The following is a 19,543-nucleotide window of genomic DNA, read 5'->3' on the forward strand; positions in this document are numbered from 1 at the left end:
TTGTCACTTCCTCAGTTTCATCCCCGTGTCTGCATTAATGTCATTTTGTTCCCCCTGTCCAGACGCTGTTCTTGTTTTGTTTCATGTCCATTTATCCATTAAATCTTCACTCCCTGTACTTGCTTCTCGTCTCCCAGCGTCTGTCCTCACAGATTTGTCTCCCTGGCACCCTTGAGCACCAGAGAGGGCGCCAGATTGACTTTTTCCACATTTTTTTGTGTTACAGCCTGAATTTAAAATGGATGAAATGTTGATTTTGTGTCACTGATCTACACACAATACCCCATCCTGTCAAAGTGGAATTATGTATTTAGAAAAGCTGAAATGTCTTGAGTAAATAATTATTCAACCCCTTTGTTATGGCAAGCCTAAATAACTTCCGGGGTAAAAGTTTGCTGAACAAGTCAGATAAGTTTCATGGACTAACTCTGTGTGCAATAATGGTGTTAAACATGATAAATTACCCCATCTCTGTACCCCACACATCCAATTATCTGTAAGGTCTCTCACTCTAGCAGTGAATTCCTGTCACGGCTGTTCGAAGGAGCGGACCAAAATGCAGCGTGTTCGTAGTTCACATATTTATTAAACGTGAAACTGAATGCAATACACTTAAATACTTGAATATACAAAAACAACAAACTGTGACGCAGAGAGGAAAACACACTCCTCAAAAGATAATAACTCACAAAACAAGAAGAGAAAAAATCCCTACTTAAATATGATCTCTAATCAGAGGCAACAAGGATCAGCTGCCTCCAATTAGAGATCAACCCAAACAATCCCAACATAGAAATAGAAAAACTAGAACTTAAACATAGAAATAGAAAACAACCACCCAAAACACCCCCTGTCACGCCCTGACCACTCTACTATAGAAAATAACAACATACTATGGTCAGGACGTGACAGTACCCCCCCAAAGGTGCGGACTCCGACTATACCTAAAAAACAAAAAAAACAACAAACCCCCCCAACAACAAACCCCCCCACACAACATACCCCTCCCCCAACAACAAAACACAAAAGGAGGGTAGGGTGGGCGACTAATGTCTATGGCGGCTCATATGCAGTACCCAGAACCTTCTTATCTAGCGCCTCCCCCCATGTAGGCGGCTCGGGTTCGGGGCATAACCCCTACTCCACCCACTGATCCCTCTGCTTCTTTACCACCTGACTGTGGATCGTCGTCGAAAGAACCGGACTGTAGATCATTGCTAGAGGTTCTGGGCTGTAGGCTCCGGGCTGCGGGCCGCCGCTGGAGGCTCCGGGCTGCGGACCGCCGCTGGAGGCTCCGGGCTGCGGACCGCCGCTGGAGGCTCCGGACTCGGATTCTTCTCAATAGGTTCCGGACTGTAGGCCGTCTCAGTAGGTTCCGGACTGTAGGCCGTCTCAGTAGGTTCCGGACTGTAGGCCGTCTCAGTAGGTTCCGGACTGTAGGCCGTCTCAGTAGGTTCCGGACTGTAGGCCGTCTCAGTAGGTTCCGGACTGTAGGCCGTCTCAGTAGGTTCCGGACTGTAGGCCGTCTCAGTAGGTTCCGGACTGTAGGCCGTCTCAGTAGGTTCCGGACTGTAGGCCGTCTCAGTAGGTTCCGGACTGTAGGCCGTCTCTGTAGGTTCCGGACTGAAAAACGTCGCCGGAAGCTCTGGACTGGGAACTGTCGCAGGAAGCTCTGGACGGGGAACTGTTGCCGGAAGCTCTGGACGGGGAACTGTCACCGGAAGCTCTGGACTGGGGACTGTCGCCTGAAGCTCTGGACTGGGGACTGTCGCCGGAATCCTGATGCGTGGTACTGGCATGGGTGGCGCCAGACTGGTAACACGCACCTCAGGGCGAGTGCGGGGAGCAGGAACAGGACACTCCGGACTGGGCATGCGCACTGGAGGTCTGATGCGTGGGACTGGCCTAGGGGGCGCCAGACTGGTAACATGCACCTCAGGGCGAGTGTGGGAAGCAGGAACAGGATATACTGGGCCATGGAGGCGCACTGGAGATCTCGAGCGTAGAGCTGGCACAACCCGTTCTGGCTGGATGCTCAACCTAGCTCGACTAATGCAGGGCGCGGGCACAGATCGCACCGGCCTGTGAATGCGCCCTGACGACACAGTGCGCATCACCGCATAATACGGTGCTTGCCCTGTCACTCGTTCCCCACGATAAGCACGGGGAGTTGGCTCAGGTCTCCACACTGACTCTGCCAAACTTGCCGTGTGCCCCCCAACAAAATGATTTTGGGGCTGCCTCTCAGCCTTGTCTCTCGGTGCATATCGAGCCTCGTAGTATCGTCACTCCCTTTTTGCTGCTTCGATTTCCTCCTTCGGGCGTCGATACTCCCCAGCCTGACTCCAGGGTCCTTCCCCGTCCAAAATGTCCTCCCAAATCCATTTCTCCTGCTGCTCCATTCCACGCTGCTTGGTCCTTTGGTGTTGGGTTATTCTGTCACGGCTGTTCGAAGGAGCGGACCAAAATGCAGCGTGTTCGTAGTTCCACATATTTATTAAACGTGAAACTGAATGCAATACACTTAAATACTTGAATATACAAAAACAACAAACCGTGACGCAGAGAGGAAAACACACTACTCAAAAAATAATAACCCACAAAACAGAAGAGAAAAAAACCCTACTTAAATATGATCTCTAATCAGAGGCAACGAGGATCAGCTGCCTCCAATTAGATATCAACCCAAACAATCCCAACATAGAAATAGAAAAACTAGAACTTAAACATAGAAATAGAAAACATAGCACAACCACCCAAAACACCCCGTCACGCCCTGACCACTCTACTATAGAAAATAACAACATATTATGGTCAGGACGTGACAATTAGATACACAGATTAAATGACAAAGACCAGGGAGGATTTCCAATGCCACGCAAAGAAGGGCACCTATTGGTAGATGGGAAAAACAACAAAAAGCAGATATTGATTATCCCTTTGAGAATAGGGAAGTCATTAATTACACTTTGGATGGTGTATCAATACACCCAGTCACTACAAAGATACAGGCATCCTTCCTAACTTAGAGGAAGAAAACCGCTCAGGGATTGGCCAATGGTGATTTTAAACCAGTTACAGAGTTAAATTGCTGTGATAGGAGAAATCTAAGGATGGATCAACAACATTATAGTTACTCCACAATACTAACCTAAATGACAGAATGAAAAGAAGGAAGCTTGTACAGAATAATATATATATAAATATATGAATATAAACATGCATCCTTTTTGCAATGAGGCACTAAAGTAAAACTGCAAAAACATATGGCAAAGAAATTCACTTTTTATCCTGAATACAAAGCATTATGTTTGGGGCAAATCCAACATACAGCGAGGGAAAAAAGTATTTTGATCCCCTGCTGATTTTGTACGTTTGCCCACTGACAAAGAAATGATCAGTCTATAATTTTAATGGTAGGTTTATTTGAACAGTGAGAGACAGAATAACAACAAAAATATCCAGAAAAACGCATGTCAAAAATGTTATAAAATTATTTGCATTTTAATGAGGGAAATATTTGACAGATGGAGGAATGAAAGACTTTCAAAAGAAGACAGACAATGTTATGAAATGAACAGTACATCTGAGACTGCAAAGGCTGTACACATAAGAAATACATCAGTACACTTCCATTTTACTAGTAATTTCTGTGGCCATTTCTTGACAATACAAGTAGAGCATACAGAGATCCCAAGGTTATTGTTGGGTTGCTGCTTCATAACAAACTATATACATCTCAAACTTCATTAAACCGTTCAGCGATATGATAACATTTTTGTTCTACAGGCATCTAATGGCTGTAGTATGGTGTAGGCCTAGTAGATGTTATGGAAATGTATTTGATATACAGTGTCACAAGATTGATTGGAGTGTTTACGGACATATTCAATCTCTCCCTATCCCAGTCTGCTGTCCCCACTTGCTTCAAGATGTCCACCATTGTTCCTGTACCCAAGAAAGCAAAGGTAACTGAACTAAATGACTATCGCCCCGTAGCACTCAGTTCTGTCAACATGAAGTGCTTTGAGAGGCTAGTTAAGGATCATATCACATCTACCTTACCTGACACCCTCGACCCACTTCAATTTGCTTACTGCCCCAATAGATCCACAGACGATGCAATCGCCATCACACTGCACACTGCCCTATCCCATCTGGACCAGAGGGATACCTACGTAAGAATGCTTTTCATTGACTATAGCTCAGCCTTCAACACCACAGTACCCTCCAAGCTCACTCCCTGTTCACCCATGACTGCGTGGCAACACAAGCCTCCAACTCAATCATCAAGTTTGTAGACGACACAACAGTAGTAGGCCTGATTACCAACAATGACGAGACAGCCTACAGGGAGAAGGTGAGAGCCCTGGTAGAGTGGTGCCAGGAAAATAACCTCTCCCTCAATGTCAACAAAAGAAAAGAGCTGATCGTGGACTTCAGGAAACAGCAAAGGGAGCACGCCCATATCCACATCGGCAGGACCGCATTGGAGATGGTAGAAACCTTCAAGTTCCTCAGCGTACACATCACGGACACTCTGAAATGGTCCACCACACAGTCAGTGTGGTGAAGAAGGTGCAACAGTGCCTATTCAACCTCAGGAGGCTGAAGAAATTTGGCTTGGCCCTTAAGAACCTCACAAACTTTTACAGATGCACAATTAAGAGCATCCTGTCGGGCTATATCACCGTCTGGTACGGCAACTGCACTGCCCACAACCGCAGGGCTATCCAGAGACCGGGGCGGTGCAGTCTGCCCAGCGCATCACTGGGGGCACACTGTCTGCCCTCCAGGATACCTACAGCACCCGATGTCACAGGAAGTCCAAAAAGATCATCCAGAAGACAAGGTCACTACAGGTGCATCAAAGCTGGGACCGAGAGACTGAAAAACAGCTTCAATCTCAAGGCTATCAGACTGTTAAATAGCCATCACTAGCTGGCTATCACCCGCTTACTCAAACCTGCACCTGCCTTATATACATAGACATGGAATCACTGGTCACTTTAATAATGGGACACTGGTCACTTTAATATTGTTTACATTCTGCTTTACTCATCTTATATGTATGTACTGTATTCTATTCTACTGTATTTTAGTCAATGCCACTCTGACATTGTTTAGCCTAATATTTATGTGTTTCTTAATTCCATTCTTTTACTTTTAGATTTGTGTATTGTTGTGAATTGTTAGATACTACTGTACTGTTGGATTTAGGTATACAAGCATTTCGCTACACCCACAATAACATCTGCTAAATATGTGTATGTGACCAATAAGATTTTATTTGATTTATTTTCTAGATCAGGCCTATGAACTGAACATTCTATCGTCTTCAATTCATTCTCATGAAAAACACAATGCCATGATTGAAAAGCACCTATTGTTTCTTTGCCATTATTGAAACTGCGAGTGATGCAACAAGTGGAACTCAATAGATTTTCTCATAGATTTCCCAAGGGTAGAGTATAGTCAACAAGTTAAGATACTCTCTTTGACATGCAGTATATTCACAAGAAAACAGTACAATCTGTTCTTTATTACATACTGTATATGAAAACTGCTCGGTCCATAAAAATTGTCACCTCAAATCTTCTGCGTACTGTACTTCTGGGGATTTCACAGGTTCTGTCTTAAAATAGTGCAAATTCTGCTCCTTGAGTGTGTACAACTAAATCTATTTCTATGTCTGTTTCCCAAACTTTGGCTAGATGAGTCATCTGAAACATCAGACTGAATTTATTCTCTGTTGACTTTGCCCATGCTACAGCCATTTTAAATTCATGGAGTCAATGCCACTGTTCCTCGGCTGGACGGTGTACCACTGGACCATTGAAGTGAAAAATACCTTCCATTTATGGAGGTGAAATGATCACTCAATCAATACACTCTCTTCTATCCAATCAGCAGTGCAATAAAGAATCCCACGTAGAAAGGTCTTGAGAATTGATTAAACTTGCAGTTTGATACGTCAGTGAGCAACAGTGCCCGTAGGTATAAAATATATTCTGCATATTTTTCCCTGGTGAGGAAAATCTTTTGCTACACGTGAGGTGGTCATATTTGACATGGCTAGGTGGCAGAAAAAGTCAATTGGGACAACTAATAAAATCCATAGTCCAAAAGTGTTTTAAAGAATACCAAATGTTTATTTAAATGTATTTCAATATTTTGGACATCTGTTTATGTATAGCTGCTTGAGGCCAAGAGGGTGATGGTATCACAACAGGAGGAGACAGCAGAAGCAGAATATAAGCTCTGTCTATGTCATCTCAACATGCAAAAAAAGTATTTTTACACCTTGTTAAATAGGCATGATCTCCTATCTGAGTAATTCCACACAAGCAGAAACTGTGCACTCAGTTATAATACTGAGCAATAAAAGAGAATGCATAATGTACCAAAATCTATCTTTATCATAAATACAATCCTGCAGTTTGACACCTGTTCATAACTCTCTACTGAGGTTATGACACCCCTGCCCTGTGAAATACGGATTAAGGCAGTTCAATTTTTTTTAAATGATCATCTTCAGCTGTGGTGAGTCTGGTGACTTCATTAAACTGCATTCAGTTAGAAATTTCTTGGAGATTTGAGCATAGCTTTTTTAAACAGTACAACAGACAAATGGACCTCGTCAGCACATACAGTGCCTTCGGAAAGTATTTAGACACCTTGACTTTTTCCACATTTTGTTAGGTTATAGCCTTACTCTAAAATGTATTAAATAGTTTTTTCCCCTCATCAATCTACACACAACACCCCATAATGCCAAAGCAAAAACAGGTTTTTAGATTTTTTTGCAAATGTATAAAATAAAAAAATAAAAAATGAAATATCACATTTACATAAGTATTCAGACCATTTAATCTGTACTTTGTTGAAGCACCTTTGGCAGCAGTTACAGCATCGAGTCTTCTTGGGTATGACGCTAAGTTGGCACACCTGTATTTGGGGAGTTTCTCCCATTCTTCTCTGAAGATCCTCTCAAGCTCTGTCAGGTTGGATGGGGAGCTTTGCTGCACAGTTTTTTCAGGTTTCTCCAAAGATGTTCGATCGGGTTCAAGTACGGGCACTGGCTAGGCCACTCAAGGACATTCAGAGACTTGTCCCGAAACCACTCCTGCATTGTCTTGGTTGTGTGCTTGGGGTCGTTGTCCTGTTGGAAGGTAAACCTTCGCCCCAGTCTGTGTTCCTGAACACTCTGGAGCAGGTTTTCATCAAGGATCTCTCTGTACTTTGCTCCATTCATCTTTCCCTCAATCCTGACTAGTCTTCCAGTCCCTGCCGCTGAAAAACATCCCCACATCATGACGCTGCCACCAACATGCTTCACTGTAGGAATGGTGCTAGGTTTCCTACAAACTTGACGTTTGGCATTCAGGCCAAAGAGTTCAATCTTGGTTTAATCAGACCAGAGAATCTTGTTTTTCATGGTCTGAGAGTCTTTAGGTGCCTTTTGGCAAACTCCAAGGGGGCTGTCATATGCCTTTTATTGAGGAGTGGCTTCCACCTGGCCCCTATACCATAAATGCCTGATTGGTGGAGTGCTGTAAAGATGGTTGTCCCTTTGGAAGGTTCTCCCATCTCCACAGAATAACTCTAAAGCTCTGTCAGAGTGACCATCAGGTTCTTGGTCACCTCCCTGACCAAGGCCCTTCTCCCCCGATTGCTCAGTTTAGCCGGGCGGCCAGCTCTAGGAAGAGTCTTGGTGGTTTCAAACTTCTTCCATTTAAGAATGATGGAGGCCACTGTGTTCTTAGCGACCTTCAATGCTGTTTTGCTACCCTTCCCCAGATCTGTTCCTCGACACAATCCTGTCTCGGTGCTCCACGAACAATTCCTTCGATTTCATGGCTTGGTTTTTGCTCTGACATGCTGTGAACTGTGGGACCTTATATAGACAGGTGTGTGCCTTTCCAAATCATGTCCAATCAATTAAATTTACCACAGGTGGACTCCAATCAAGTTGTAGAAACATGTCAAGGATGATCAATGGAAACAGGATGCACCTGAGCTCAATTTCGAGTCTCATAACAAAGGGTCTGAATACTTATGTAAATAAGGTAATTCTGTTTTTTATTTTTTATAAATTTGCAAACATGTCTAAAAACCTGTTTTCACTTTGTCATTATGGGGTATTGTGTGTAGATTGCTGAGGATTTGTATTCATTTAATCCATTTTAGAATAAGGCTGTAACGTAACAAAATGTGGTGTCAACCTTAGTTTTCTGTATAGTCCATAACCCTCACATAACTCCATTATGGGGTCTCACTATATGTGATTTGTAATGAGTAGTGAAATATACCCACTATACATCAAGGGGTGCAAAAAGGACAGTAAGAGATTTCCCTTTTGAGAGCAGGTCTGAGTTATCCAGTCAGATTAATCTCTACAGTGTCAACCCTCTGAGGAGACTTCCCTTTGTTGTCTTTTAAACCCAATATTCTTATCCTGGCATTACTTTTGAGGGATATATATGAGTCTTATAAATGTCATGGTGGCCTTAAACAGTTAAAGAGTTTATTTCCAAAACGCTATATCTACCAATTTCATACTTGCTTTTTGTCCATCAGAAATGATTGCTTATGGGTACCTTCATGGTGTGTAAAATATGATTGTTCTATATATTAAATATATTCATATATTTTGCTAAATGCTATATATCCATTGTTTAGCTGGAATGGATTCTTCGTATCCTGTATATCTGACTGATATGTCGTTGTCTCACCTAGCTATCTTAAGATGAATGCCCTTACTATAAGTCGCTCTGGATAAGAGCATCAGCTAAACGACTAAAATGTAAAATGTGAAAGTTTTACATACAGATCTCATATTACTGTATTGAATTATTATTATTTATTTAAATATTGATATCACAAATGAATCATTTGTACATTTCTTTATACATTTATTTGTTATTTGTTACATTTGACTGTGTAAAACCTAGCAGTACTCTTGAGTATGCCGTCCTTGGCCAGCTCTCCTGCTATCTCTCTCAGAATGACCTTCTTGATCCAAATTAGTCAGGTTTCAAGACTAGTCATTCAACTGAGACTGCTCTTCTCTGTGTCACGGAGGCGCTCCGCACTGCTAAATCTAACTCTCTCTCCTCTGCTCTCATCCTTCTAGACCTATCGGCTGCCTTTGATACTGTGAACCATCAGATCCTCCTCTCCACCCTCTCCGAGTTGGGCATCTCCGGCGCGGCCCACGCTTGGATTGCGTCCTACCTGACAGGTCGCTCCTACCAGGTGGCGTGGCGAGAATCTGTCTCTGCACCACGTGCTCTCACCACTGGTGTCCCCCAGGGCTCTGTTCTAGGCCCTCTCCTATTCTCGCTATACTTGGCTCTGTCATATCCTCACATGGTCTCTCCTATCATTGCTATGCAGACGACACACAATTAATCTTCTCCTTTCCCCCTTCTCATAACCAGGTGGCGAATCGCATCTCTGCATGTCTGGCAGACATATCAGTGTGGATGACGGATCACCACCTCAAGCTGAACCTCGGCAAGACGGAGCTGCTCTTCCTCCCGGGGAAGGACTGCCCGTTCCATGATCTCGCCATCACGGTTGACAACTCCATTGTGTCCTCCTCCCAGAGTGCTAAGAACCTTGGCGTGATCCTGGACAACACCCTGTCGTTCTCAACTAACATCAAGGCGGTGACCCGTTCCTGTAGGTTCATGCTCTACAACATTCGCAGAGTACGACCCTGCCTCACACAGGAAGCGGCGCAGGTCCTAATCCAGGCACTTGTCATCTCCCGTCTGGATTACTGCAACTCGCTGTTGGCTGGGCTCCCTGCCTGTGCCATTAAACCCCTACAACTCATCCAGAACGCCGCAGCCCGCCTGGTGTTCAACCTTCCCAAGTTCTCTCACGTCACCCCGCTCCTCCGCTCTCTCCACTGGCTTCCAGTTGAAGCTCGCATCCGCTACAAGACCATGGTGCTTGCCTACGGAGCTGTGAGGGGAACGGCACCTCCGTACCTTCAGGCTCTGATCAGGCCCTACACCCAAACAAGGGCACTGCGTTCATCCACCTCTGGCCTGCTCGCCTCCCTACCTCTGAGGAAGTACAGTTCCCGCTCAGCCCAGTCAAAACTGTTCGCTGCTCTGGCACCCCAATGGTGGAACAAACTCCCTCACGACGCCAGGACAGCGGAGTCAATCACCACCTTCCGGAGACACCTGAAACCCCACCTCTTTAAGGAATACCTAGGATAGGATAAAGTAATCCTTCTAACCCCCCCCCCCCCCCTAAAAGATTTAGATGCACTATTGTAAAGTGGTTGTTCCACTGGATATCATAAGGTGAATGCACCAATTTGTAAGTCGCTCTGGATAAGAGCATCTGCTAAATGACTTAAATGTAAATGTAAATGTACTAATTATTTATCTAAGAGTAAGGCAGATATACACTGAGTTGTACAAAACATCTGGAACACGTTCCTAATATTGAGTTGCACCCCCCTTTTTCCCTCGGAACAGCCTCAATTCGTCAGGGCATGGACTCTACAAGGTGTCGAAAGCGTTCCACAGGGACGCTGGCCCATGTTAACTGCAATGCTTCCCACAATTGTGTCAAGTTGGCTGGATGTCCTTTGGGTGGTGGACCATTGTTGATACACACGGGAAACTGTTGAGCGTGAAAAACCCAGCAGTGTTGCAGTTCTTGACACACTCAAACCGGTGCGCCTAGCACCTACTACCATACCCCATTCAAAGGCACATATTTTGTCTTGGCCATTCACCCTCTGAATGGCACACAAACACAATTCATGTCTCAATTGTTTCAATGCTTAAAATCCTTCTTTAACCTGTCCCCTCCTACTCATCTACACTGATTGAAGTGGATTTAAGTGACATCAATAAGGGATCAAAGCTCTCAGTTGGATTCACCTGGTCAGTCTATGACATGGAAAGAGCAGGTGTTCCTAATGTTTTGTACACTCAGTGTATAAAATTTAGCAAAAAACATGATTATTTGTCTCTCTGAAATGAAACCATCAAGTGATACATTTTTAACAAATGTATATCTGCCATGATTAGATAGCGAAAAAAGACCAACATTTAATTGAAATTCTTCAGTTCTCTTTAAGGAGCATCAAGATTCCGTCTCTTTAAGAAGTGTCTAGAATCATAACTTTATCTATCGTTCAAATGGGAGGGGTTGCCTCTGGTACGGTCACATCCAAAATTATTGACACCCTTGATAAAGATGAGCAAAAAATATAGTATAAAATAATTAATACAAATACCGAGCTATATTGTGTGCTACATTTTTTGTAAATTATATTATTTTTTACTCATTCAGTTGCTCAGAGAGAAATATTTAATTGAATACTTTTTTATTATTACTCAAAAAGATAGGGGTGCCAATAATTTTGATACCTAACGATTATTTTAATCTGCATTAACATTCAACTTTTTTTGGTTTATCTCAGTTTAACAAATGGCATTGTAGCCTTTAATGGCTTCCTGTTTCACTGGGGTATAATAATTAGGTAACAGACATGTAAAATCCATTTGTCATCCATCACCATGGGGAAAGGCAAAGAGCTCACAAATGAAAAGAGACAAATCGTTGTTGACTTTCATAAATCAGGCAATGGGTACACTGGAACAGCGGTAAACTTGCCTGGTAGAGGGCCCAAGTGTGTCTTGTCCCCATGCACAGTAAGGAAGGTGGTTCAGGGGGCAAAGAAAATTCCAAGGGCCACAGTTGGAGAATTCCAAAACTTGGTCGCATCTTGGGGTCACCAAGTCTCCAAATCTACAATTAGACGCCACCAAACCAATGGGCTATTTGGAAAAGTTGCCATAAAAAAAGCTTTATTGAGAGCAACCAACAAAAGTAAACGCCTGGAGTTTGCTAAACAGCATTGGCTCTTGGATTGGAACCAGGTGCTATGGTTAGATGAGACGAAAATAGAGCTCTTTGGCCACGGACATGAGTGATGGGTTTGGCCTTGAAAGAAGGATGCATATGCAGAAAATAACGTCATACCTACTGCAAAATATGGAGGCGGCTCTTCGATGTTATGAAGCTGTTTTGTTTCCACTGGTTCTGGGGCCCTTGTTAAGGTCAACAGCATCATGAACTCTACCAAGTATCATGCAGGACAATTTAGCCAATAACCTGGTTGCCTCTGCCAGGAGGTTGAAACTTGGCCGCAAGTGGATCTTCCAGCAAGACAATGACCCCAAGCAAACACCAAAATCCACAAAGAAATGGTTAATTAACCACAAAATCAACATTCAGTCTCCGGACTTGAACCCCATTTAAAACCTGTGGTTTGAATTGAAGAGGGCAGTCCATCAGCACAGACTGAAGGATATCAAGGATCTGGAAAGATTCTGTATGGAGGAATGGTCTAAGATCCCTCCCAATGTGTTCTTCAAACTCATTAAACATTATAGAAAAAAAGGCTAAGTTCCGTTATCCTCACAATGGGAGGGTGCACTAAGTACTAAAAAAAGGGGTGCCAATATATATACCTTTTTAAACTTGTAAAACAAAATATTTTTCTCTGAGCATGTGTATTCCCATAAAATATTATAATTATTTGAGCATACAACCTAGCTCAGTATTTTTTATTATTTATTCTATACAGTCTTTTATGCTCATCTTTTTCAAGGGTGGCAATAATTTCGGATGTGACTGTATATGCATATTCCATAAACAATCTTGAACCTACAGTATAAATCCCAAGGCTCCTTTGTCAGATTTTTTATATATTATGTTGTTTATTCAATCTCGCCAGATATGTTTATTCAATCTGGTAATCATCTGGAAATGATAATGGCTCAGTGAACAGTACATCAAAATATTCCAGTGGGTAATGTAAATCGTGTGTCAGTAAATCTCTATCTGTACATTATGTGAGATAGTTTATTTATGAAACTATAAACTGTCAGTCTAATATATACATATGGTACAGTATGTGTATGATCTAAAAATAAACATCAGTGGTTGATAATGTCATCATGAAACAACATTTAATTTATCAATCTTGTGAGTTGATTTTTCTCTGTTCTTACTAAACATTGATTGGTAATTTGCATATTCACTGAGATATGAGACTACATAAGTTTATTTAATGTGTATTTAATGGATGAACTGTTGGCTCATCACATCCAGAATCTCACCTCTTTTCTGGACCACTCACTTTTCCTAGAACTTAAACTTCCATATTCCATCCCTGACATGTTAACTTACATCATGCTTGACTCATGACGAAACATGTCTGGCAATGGGTTCAAACAATCTCACATTTTCCTTTGTTGTAAATCTGTATGACTAGAGAGACATCATGTGGACAACAACAGTATTCCCTCACCTCTGATCTGCACAACAAGCTTGGGACAGATGGTCACTTCTTGCACTGATGCTGTCAGCCGTCCAGTGTCCACAGATGAGACGAACGCACGCATGAGTAGGATGTCCGCAACACAGCAAAGACAGAGGGAACAGATATAGCTCCTCCACCTAGAATACCACACAAAGTGACAAATGAGTAGCAGTTTTATTCCTTCTCATCACAGATTGTAATTCTGACAAGGATATGCCTCATGTTTGGTAAGATTACTTATTTTCAGACTCTTAAAACAATTCATGCAAACAGTATTTGTAAACTCATGATCACAAATACTCTCTGGTAGGCATATGTCTGTTATGTCTGATCAAAATACGTGATTCCAGCTATTAATTATCAAAGTGGAAGTTGCTATATAACTCATGTAATGCCTGTTGTGTATGACTATTTAGTAATTAACTGACAATGAGGTGTTCATGTGTCTGACTATATAAATATATATTTTCACAGGGAGTCTCTTTTTGGCAAATGGCTCAGTGTCCAGTTTTAATTTGTTATCAAAAATGTAAAGTTTATCATCCTGACATCTTAATTATATTCTAATAGCGGAAATCACTTGATTGGTGCCATAGAAAGTGATAGTGTTTTCTGTGTGACTTACAAGCAGATGTCAGGACAGAAGGACATGAGCCTCACTAGAATCCACTAATAGGCCTCTAATTCAATTATCTGGGGATCTGCCTGAAAGCTTATAAGGTCCTTTAACATAGAGTATACTCTGTTGCTAGACAGATTAAGGCAACCCAATTTATCCTTGTGTGCAGAGGTAAGTATGCGATCAACAAGGTACATGTGCACATTGAAAGTAATGGTTTGAATGCTGAAGGTATTGCTTTTTTGTCCAGATTTCTTTGTTTTGTTTAATTGTGTTACACAGTTTTCAATATTTTTTCCAGCTTTTGCCCACCTGCAAGCGACATTGTGTATTCAAAAATATACAATGCCTTTTTGGGGTTTTGGAACGGTATGTCCTACTGTTGGGGTGTTTGTTTTCTTAGCATTGTTCTGTGACTGGAAAACTTTACCATATGTTCAAAACAAAGAGGGCCAATGACTCAGTCGGCATCAAGCCACCCCTCGTTTCCTCATCTGCATCCTCTATTTTAACAAAGGGTCAAGAAAAAAAGTGTGAGACCCAGATAAAATCTCAGTTTCCTTTTCTGGTTCCTGGGGATAGGGTTGTGGAGTACAGAGGGATTTTTCTTGAAATACATCGTATTCAATCTATTATCTACCTTAGATGTAAATGTGAAGTCTAGATATGAGAGTCCAGTTTGATCATTTATAGTCTGCCTATTACAGATGTCATATAATTTTATCTGTCTGTATTTGATTCTCCTCTCCTCTTGTTGCAGGTGCAGGGCAGGAAATGGTCTGAATCACACACTTCTCACAGGACCTTCCTGTTTCCTCAGCACTTACATTCTAACAACATGAAGCATTCGTCACATTCTTTCATTGAATTAATGAAGCAAAGTCCTGTCCCAATGGAATACTGACAATATACTGGCTTGGTGTTGACTGTTGACGTATGCTCCCAAATGAGATTAAACCAGGAAAACAACACGGTTACACGGATGGCCTTAATTGCTAAATAAAAGCACAGTCATTATCCAGACTTGTTGAACGGCTGCTCCAAGATGGCAGACCCCAGCTCACTCTTGGTCACTGATGGGGCAGTGCTGAGCCAGGCTGAAGTGGATCAATATATCCTCTCTGGCTTGGCTGAAGTGGATGCATGTGAGTTGGGGTTCACTAGGAAGTATGACCTCATCCCATCCATCGTCTGCTCAGTATGCCTTTTGTTAGGCCTAATCTACTGCTTTTTTGGTAAGTTCCTGACCTGTAATAGAGGACAGTTGGAACTTCCACATGTGTACTCTCAAGACTTACACATTAAAGACACGATAGGCATATCTGCAATTCAATTACAGTATTTCCACAACACTAATGCTCCACTGTAGATACATCATTATTTAATTCCCAGTTTACATTTAACCTCATCATACTTACTGAAATGATTTCCTCAGCTCACTCTAAGCCTTATAGTAAAAACAGGAGGGCCAGATGTCTGACCTAGGCTAGCCAGGGTTATAATGGATAAGCTCCAAGCTAGGAGAGCGGTAGATGGGTCACCTGGTTCTGTTGCATTCCTCTGAGAGAGAGTCAGAAAACAGCCACCTGGGATGATGCAGGCAGCTTCCTGGCCTGGTCCAAATCCATTAAATGTTGATGTCTGATATGAAACGCTTAGTTTTTCTTAAGCAGACTATGCATCATGTGATGTAAACTTTCTCTCTAATATTCTGTAAACTGTACAGTATACCATCTAAACATTTATTTTAATAAAAAACAATCCCTACTCAGTCAAACCTTGTTCACTTTAGTACATTTTGTTTCCTTCTCCATCTTGTTACTTATCATCCCTCCACTTGTCTCTCTTTCTTTAGGATACCGCTGCTTTAAGATGGTCATGTTCCTGTCAGGCTTCATGTTTGGATCTGCACTAGTCTGCCTGTTGTACCATAAGGAGCCTGTGCTGGATACCCAGTTGACTATGGAGACCAAAGCAGGCATCCTCCTGGGAGTGTCTGTACTCTGTGGCCTGGTGACTGTGCTGGTACAGACTGTGGGGCTCATCATTACTGGCCTAGAGCTGGGGTGTCTGCTCACCCTTGCCAACCTACTGGTTGTCAGACAGTTTTACAGCCTTAGCCCACTATGGGCGCCTCTCGGTGCACTCCTGGCCACAAGCACCTTTTGTGCCACTCTCACACTGCAGTGGCAGAAACTATTCACTGTGCTCTCCACGGCTGCAGTCGGAGCCGCTGTGGTGATGGCGTGCGTGGACTACTTTGTAGAGACGTCTCTGCTGGCTGGCCATGCGTACGACATCCTGTCTCAGGTTCCCCCTCGGCCCCTCTGCTGGTACAGCTGGGTTATAACAGGCGTGTTTCCTCTATTTAGTCTGATGGGGGTAACGGTGCAATGGATGCTCACTGCCAAAGGAGTGTCCCACACAGAAGGTGAGTGGCACAGTTTCACAAAAAATATGGAACGCTTATTCCTCAATGTCATTACCACTTCATTCAATACTTAGTTTAAACTGACTGGTTACAACACAATTCTGTTTTTCTGTCCCATGCTAATTTACACTGAATGCCCTCCAGTACCTGTCAGTGGACGACAAAGACAGGTCCAACTGATGCGAATCAGACAGAGAGATGCCCAGAGACGACCCCAGCTGGGCACTTACCGCCATCGCAAGCCTCTAATTCTAAAGCGTTATGCTGGAGACGTCCTGGCCCCAGTGAGTTACTTCAGTTACTAATGGGCATGAATGAGCTTGATTCAAACACTTTTGAAAAATGTTATGCACGTAGCTAATAGACAATTAGTTGCATGTCATGTTTTAAAACATTGCATTTTTTCTATCATCCTAGACATAGAGGATCAATGCAACAATGTTTTTTCTTTACCACTTTACCTTACAGAGTTACATCCAGAGCCTTCGTGACCGCCAGATGGGTACAGGCTCCTCTAGCAGCAGCATCATCAGCAACAGCACAGTCAACCACACCATGATAGACTTTGACTTTGAGACAGGCTTCATGGTTCCCCTGAATGCCTCGTCCCTAGTCTACAGGGTCTGAGGGACGAACACCAAATAGTAGGCATCACCTCCCAGTTCCACTAAGGTGCCCAACACCTCTCTCCAGCAGACAATTCATAGACTGTTTTTCTTTTTACAACACACTGATTCCTGAGACAAGAGATTCAGTCAACTAATTCACCTTGTTGTTTTGTTTATTATTCTATGTCTTTCTAAGGTATCAGACAGTAATATAACCATTGATCATTTTTGTGAAGATCACCATTGTTACAGTTGTTAGGTTCCAATTTTGAGTAAATAACTGACGGACACTAGAGAAGCTTAACCAAGTTTAATTCATCCCAAAGGGTCGTTACAGCTGTAATTCAGACAAAAAAACATTTCACACAAGTACTAATATTTAAACCTGTCTCCTAGGCTGAGTCTCCTACTCCACAACTGAACAGCCAACGCATCTCTGTTGCTAGACAGAAGCTTAGTGATATCTATTCTTCTTCATTTCATCTAACCTCACCTCTACCCCAAAGCTCTCACTTCCCAACTCAAGGCCGTCATGGTTATTGATACCAGACTGTGTCTCTTCTCCTCCCAGAGGATCCCTGATGCCTAACAATAACATATCCTGACAATGTAAACGTTATAAACTCATCAAAAAAAGAAACGTCCCTTTTTCAGGACCCTGTCTTTCAAAGATAATTCGTAGAAATCTAAATAACTTCACAGATCGTCATTGTAAAGGGTTTAAACACTGTTTCCCATGCTTGTTCATTGAACCATAATTAATTAATGAAGAACCACCTGTGGAACGGTCGTTAAGACACTAACAGCTTACAGACGGTAGGCAATTAAGGTCAATGTCATGAAAACTTAGGACACTAAAGAGGCATTTCTACTGACTCTGAAAAACCCCAAAAGAAAGATGCCCAGGGTCCCTGCTCATCTGCGTGAATGTGCCTTAGGCATGCTGCAAGGAGGCATGAGGACTGCAGATGTGGCATGGGCAATAAATTGCAATGTCCATACTGTGACACGCCTAAGACAGTGCTACAGGGAGACAGGACGGACAGCTGATCGTCCTCACAGTGGCAGAACACGTGTAACAACACCTACACAGGATTGGTACATCCGAACATCACACTTGCGGGACAGGTACAGGATGGCAACAACAACTGCCCGAGTTACACCAGGAACGCACAATCCCTCCATCAGTGCTCAGACTGTCCGCAATAGGCTGAGAGAGGCTGGACTGAGGGCTTGTAGGCCTGTTGTAAGGCAGGTCCTCACCAGACATCACCGGCAACAACGTTGCCTATGGGCACAAACCCACCGTCGCTGGACCAGACAGGACTGGCAAAAAGGGCTCTTCACTGACGAGTCACGGTTTTGTCTCATCAGGGGTGATGGTCGGATTCGTGTTAATCATTGAAGGAATGAGCATTACACCGAGGCCTGTACTCTGGAGCGGGATCAATTCGGAGGTGGAGGGTCCGTCATGGTCTGGGGAAGTGTGTCACAGCATCATCAGACTGAGCTTGTTGTCATTGCAGGCAATCTGTGCGTTACAGGGAAGAGATCCTCCTCCCTCATGTGGTACCCTTCCTGCAGGCTCATCCTGACATGACCCTCCAGGCTCATCCTGACATGACCCTGACAATGCCAACAGCCATACTGCTCGTTCTGTGCATGATTTCCTGCAAGACAGGAATGTCAGTGTTTTGCCATGGCCAGCAAAGAGCCCGGATCTCAATCCCATTGAGCACGTCTGGGACCTGTTGGATCAGAGGGTGAGGGCTAGGGCCATTCCCCCCAGAAATGTCCGGGAACTTGCAGGGGCCTTGGTGGAAGAGTGGGGTAACATTTCACAGAAATAACTGGCAAATCTGGCGCAGTCCATGAGGAGGAGATGCACCGCTTTACTTAATGCAGCTGGTGGCCACACCAGATACTGACTGTTACTTTTGATTTTGACCCCCCCTTTGTTCAGGGACACATTATTCCATTTCTGTTAGTCACATGTCTGTGGAACTTGTTCAGTTTATGTCTCAGTTGTTGAATCTTGTTATGTTCAACAAATATTTACACATGTTAAGTTTGCTGAAAATAAATGCAGTTGACAGTGAGAGGAAGTTTCTTTTTTTGCAGAGTTTACATCACCCTCTCTCCCTCAGTGACATTGTTAATTGTTAGGTTCTAAGATCTCCACCCGGCTCCCCTAAAAACATTCCCCAAGCCATCTAACTCCTACAGATAACCATTAACTTCTGATGTAAAAACCATTCTCTACCATCCCTCAGATACCATACTTCTGATCTATCATGTATCTAGTATAGCAATGCTCAAAGTTTACCCAGAATCCAACACAGTTTTATGCACAGTGTACAAGAGGGTGAAATATAATGTGGGGGATTTAGGTACATTGTATATGCCATGCACAAGAGATATACTATATAAAACATTTTTGTCGTTCTATTGTCAAAATAAATAAACATCCTTAAATGTTACTACAGTGAGGGGAAAAAGTATTTGATCCCCTGCTGATT

At 43.0% G+C, this 19,543-nt stretch overlaps 1 protein-coding gene across 1 annotated transcript; it reads left to right on the top strand.

Annotated features, from left to right (window-relative positions):
- The first annotated feature begins 13,405 nt into the window (after positions 1 to 13,405).
- On the top strand, positions 13,406 to 19,123 carry LOC106572486 (transmembrane protein 198). The gene is made up of 5 exons (XM_014146710.3): positions 13,406 to 13,593; positions 14,746 to 15,220; positions 15,841 to 16,416; positions 16,561 to 16,700; positions 16,885 to 19,123. The coding sequence occupies exons 2-5, from the start codon at positions 15,031 to 15,033 to the stop codon at positions 17,041 to 17,043; spliced, it is 1,065 nt and encodes a 354-aa protein (XP_014002185.1). The 5' UTR covers positions 13,406 to 13,593; positions 14,746 to 15,030; the 3' UTR covers positions 17,044 to 19,123.
- Positions 19,124 to 19,543: the final 420 nt, after the last annotated feature.

The sequence above is a fragment of the Salmo salar genome, chromosome 15 (assembly GCF_965601325.2).
Source record: "Salmo salar chromosome 15, fSalSal1, whole genome shotgun sequence".
Taxonomy (NCBI): domain Eukaryota; kingdom Metazoa; phylum Chordata; class Actinopteri; order Salmoniformes; family Salmonidae; genus Salmo; species Salmo salar.

Bases quoted from the DNA above. Each gene is read 5' to 3' on its own strand.
- LOC106572486 (XM_014146710.3), top strand. From the start codon at position 15,031: ATGGCAGACCCCAGCTCACTCTTGGTCACTGATGGGGCAGTGCTGAGC. The intron at 16,417-16,560 runs GTGAGTGGCACA...AATGCCCTCCAG, and splicing joins AGGAGTGTCCCACACAGAAG to TACCTGTCAGTGGACGACAA. The intron at 16,701-16,884 runs GTGAGTTACTTC...TTTACCTTACAG, and splicing joins CTGGAGACGTCCTGGCCCCA to AGTTACATCCAGAGCCTTCG.